Source organism: Habropoda laboriosa, unplaced genomic scaffold (genome assembly GCF_001263275.1).
Source record: "Habropoda laboriosa isolate 0110345459 unplaced genomic scaffold, ASM126327v1 scaffold76, whole genome shotgun sequence".
NCBI classification, from domain to species: Eukaryota; Metazoa; Arthropoda; class Insecta; order Hymenoptera; family Apidae; genus Habropoda; species Habropoda laboriosa.
Genome location: NW_017100184.1, coordinates 471,653 through 476,086, shown reverse-complemented (window position 1 = coordinate 476,086; position 4,434 = coordinate 471,653). Strand labels below are relative to the sequence as shown.

Sequence of the window (4,434 nt, the reverse complement as noted above, 5' to 3'; positions counted from 1 at the left end):
GTTTCGTTCGTCGGTTGCAGAACATGAAGTGAGGGAATCGAGTCGCCTTCAGGGATGAACTCCTGACGAGAGAGCAACGTCTATCACCATCATGATGGAACCGCCAGTTACGAGCAAGATCCTGCGAGCTCCTAACCTGAAGAGGGGTCAGGAGAACGTCAGGATTCAGGACAGGGTGAGTATCACTAGCTCCTACACGTCGATACGAAACTTTTACTTGGTTAATTGCGAATTTAACTTTCTTCTCAACTAATTCCTAATCTCCCGTGACCGTAATTATTTTTCCATCCGCGTGATTCTTTCGGGCGAGATAGCGGGACAACCTACGCGAACGTCTTAACGAAGCAACGTAGAAAATTAATTTGAACCGTGTTAAATTCTTTTTGACCAGCCGGCGTATCCAGCATGCGTGTCTACCTTGCTAGTCGACAGGTTTCTACGTTCGATTTTCAAAACCTCCATCGGTACATCCTTCGTCTTCTGAAACTTCAGAACTGACGCATATCTATCGGTTAACAACGTTACCGCGATCGATCCAACTTCCGTAAACAGATTTCACGGAACAGCGTGGCCGTGGAATTCCTGGAAAAACACTGAAAAGCTCCGGGTGGCGACTTACCTATAGAATGTAGAAGACAATAGTCCCAGCTCGACCGTGTCGATTTCTCGATGCGCGCCGGATGCACATTATGCATCCCTGTCGATGCAGCAGCCCCGGATTGACGTCACCGCGAGTCCCCCTTTTTTTTTTCAAGCCAGTCGCGCAGCGCGTCCTCGGTGTGCTTCCAGGAAGGTCCCCGCGTCTCTCGCACCCTGCTTATCGGTCAGGTATGCACCAGCGTGGGCGGCGAGGTGCACTTGCAGCCTGCATCCTCCTCCCTCGCTCTTCTTCAACCTTGGTGGAAAATTCGAGCGCCACTTTCCCTCTCGGGTTGCACTCTTTTCGTCCCTCTGCTAATCACTCTCGTACACATCTCCTTCGTATTTTTAGATCATGTTTTCTTTCCCAGCCGGAGCGAGACACTCGCTGCATATTTTCAGATGTCTTCGATCATGATCGACGCAACGAACCGTTGCATTTAGCTAGAAACGAAATAACGCGAGGAAAAAAGGAGGTTGTTCGACTTGGGAAATTGTATTTTTGAAATGCGTGGATCGTTGGTTTGCGTTCGTTCGAACAAGTGGTCGTCGATAAACGGACGATCTTCTTTACCCGATGAACTATTCTCTTGAAGATTACGACGGCAGGCGCCTTCTGTCTGCTCGTTCGAGTACTATGCTTCGCTTCGGTGTCGAACAATGCCGAAGGTTTGATACTTGGTTGCAACCGTAGTTGAGATAATCAGATCTGAGTTAACACTTTCGTAACGTTCGCATAGTTCCTTTCCAAGCAGCACCTCTATATATATCCACCCGTTTCTTCATTTCGTCGAACGTGCTACAAATTGAAATCTGGTGGAAAAAAATTGGAGAGAGAAGTAAGGCAAGGTTAGATTTCTCTCGCGAATTTATATAGGTTTTTGAAAGTACCGATCCGTCGTCCTTTTACCGGCGAGCGAGGAAAGAGATAAAAAGGCGCTGCACGCCTACGCGAGCTCCGAAATCAGGGTTGTGTGTAAATGAACGCGTGGGTGGGCGGTGGAGGATTATCAGCTCCGAGCTGGTCTCTTGTAATCTGTCCTCGCGTATCGGAGCAACGTGGCTTTGTCGTCGTCAACTATTGTCCGTTCTAGCTCGATCGTGGTCGGTATTTCGTACAAATACTCCTATCCAATTTCCAGCGGAAGTGTCGTCGTTCGCTCGAAATTACAAACGACTGCGACGTTGGTGGTAAATTTCAGGAAATTCGAAAAAAAAAGAAGAAAAAAAAAAGCATTAATTGCTCGTACCAGTTACTTCACCGCGTAGCGGCAAGGTTGTAAAATTTTCCGCTCTCCTTGCCATTGACTTCGAAATCGTGGTTACATTCTCGAAGAATCTGGTATATACGTCCGAAAATCGGAACCCGTTTCTGCCCGGCCGAGACCTCAACAAATTCATTTGCGATGCAGTCGCGGAACAGGTGTGCCGGTGGTCGCAGCTGGTGCGGGTCGTCGACCGAGTTCGACACACTTTAACCAGCGAGAACCCTCTGCTTTTACTTTTTCTCCTAAGGGCCAATGCCATCCGCCACGGCGCGCCGTCTCGTCAACCCGAGATCTCGTATCTTCATCCGATCTCCCCGGTATCGTGAAATTCGATCCCTCGGTCGATCGCCAGCTATCGAACTTGGTCGAACTTGGTCGAAAGTTGCCACGAATTCGGGCGAATTTGTTCGATAGGATCGAAGGCATGTAACGGATAGGAGGATGGTCGTCGTTAGATACAACTTCCTGCTTTGTCTAACGGTACGATACACCGGTGATTCTTCCTCCGCGCATTCCCAGGCGGCTGATCTTTCGATCTCTGTATTAAGTTGGAATTAACCGGTTGACTCGGGTGCGATCGAATTATTTTTCTGTTACAGTTGCTGTTCCCTTTTGTAAAGTAAAGTAAAGGACAGGTGAACGAAATGCATGTTTCAGAACGCGGTGTTTAACAGTTGCCGTGAGCGGCCTCGGGAAAACCTTTTAGACTTTATTACATCGCAGGCTAATGGCTAATAAGGGACACACCTTTGCTTGCTATCAGCCCTTTCCCCTTTACCATCCGCTAGCAGTCAGTTTTAATCAAATTGCTTCTTATCACGCGACCTGCTCTCCCCTTTTCTCCATTTTTGATTCTTCGAACGATAGGACTTATCTCGTCCTTTCAATTTCGGGGGAAACGGGAATTTTTTCCAATTACCTAATTGAATTTTAAAAAGAACGTACCTGCATTTTTCGTTTCTAAGAAACGTCAGCTGACGAGTTGTTACGCGAATGAAATGCATGTATTTCGTCGGTTTGTCGAGCGTTCAATCGGAATTTTGATCGGGAAGAGGGTTGAGATTATCGGGAATTTCACGACCCGCCGGAATACATAATTAAGGGAGTCCCGACCGATAACGAGTCTCGGAGGAACCAATTTCCAATCGCGGAAGCGGAAGAGACGTTGCGTTCGCGCGACGGATGCGAAGATCAGCGCTTGAATTAATTATTCGACCGCGCATTCTAGTCACACGAGTTCCACCGTCAATTTGCTCGAGTTCCTGCTCTTTCACCATTCAAGTTCGTTGTCCGATCGAATGCTCGCCGGCGACATCGATCACCGTTCTACGATTCAATTTGCAGAACCGATATTTTAAAAAGTGTAATTTTTCATTTTCACATCTCAGACCGAAGAGGCATATTCGGACGTTTCCTGGTTTTAATCAACGAAACGCCGATCGGGTGACGCGGCGCGATTACCGATTAATAAAGTGCGTCAATCGTTCGCGACGCTTCTCGCGCTGCAAGCAAAGCGCGACCGAGACGACAGGCCTCCGTGCAAATTTCGGTGAAATTACGACGGGTTTGTCGTCGCGCATCCACGAGCAGCTCAATTACATCATCCGGCTAAATAACTCGACTACGTATTCGCGCGTCCATCGTGAAACATGCGGCAGATAGCGCAAATCTACCAAATTTATCAGCAACTCCCACGTTTTGACGAGGGACCGGCCAAGATTATTCCGTGCCTCGTTAGTCGAGTCAAATTTCTTCCATCGATTCGAGTTGACAGATAAACCGTATCGCGCGATTAAATCGAACGCGAGACGAAACCTTACGGTTGTCGGTTTCGGGTAATTCTCGAAAGGAACCGTTCGTCTCGTGCTGCTCAACGAAGAAACGATTGGAAGTTGGCGAAGTTATCGCGGCTACCCACGTCTCGTAGATCGGAGGCAGAAATTACAGATTCGCTTTCATCCGACGGGAGGAGATTTTTTTCGGGCATACATATTCAGCGTTCCGGTTTTCGTTCGCGATCCGCCGGTTGCATAGACCGTTTCAATCTAAAGTCGCGATCTCGCTTTCGGAGTTTTACTTTCTTCCTTTGAATCGATAGCCTACAATTCCAGGAGAATAACCAGGCCGAATTCGCGTTACGTTGTCGGCCAATTTCACCGGACGTTTTCACGCCGCGTACTTCAGCTGCGATTAACCTTTCCACCGACGCCTTCTGTACGCTCCGCACGTTCTTCCTTGGGTTAATTCACAGGGCGGTTCAATCTTCTCAAGTTTAATATTAATCGCGTCGGGGCTTGTTTACGTTCGCCGAAGATCGGGCAAAAGTGCTACCAAAAGTTGGAGCACACTCTCGAAACCGAGAGGCTGAAATCTGACCGCGAACGTGGGTGCAGATTTCGTATTCGCCGACCTTAACCATCGAGGACAAGTGGAGTTGCCCACGTAGCATTCTGGCAGAAAAGAAAAACGCGGCCGAGAGGAAGGAAATTTGCGATTGCGTTCGGAATAGGAGTTTCGCGCGAGAACG

The 4,434-nt window shown here is 48.3% G+C and overlaps 1 protein-coding gene and 1 long non-coding RNA gene across 2 annotated transcripts in view; both read left to right on the top strand.

Annotated features, from left to right (window-relative positions):
- LOC108579413 overlaps positions 1-75 on the top strand; it is a 24,405-nt gene extending 24,330 nt beyond the window's left edge. The window contains exon 3 of the long non-coding RNA XR_001891467.1: positions 21-75. This is a non-coding gene — a long non-coding RNA (uncharacterized LOC108579413). The remainder of the gene's footprint in view (positions 1-20) is intronic.
- Positions 76-91: 16 nt separating this feature from the next.
- The window catches only part of LOC108579411, a 36,687-nt gene continuing 32,344 nt past the window's right edge, over positions 92-4,434 (top strand). Inside the window, 1 exon segment of the mRNA XM_017942941.1 lies at positions 92-175. Coding sequence (XP_017798430.1) covers positions 92-175 — 84 coding nt within the window.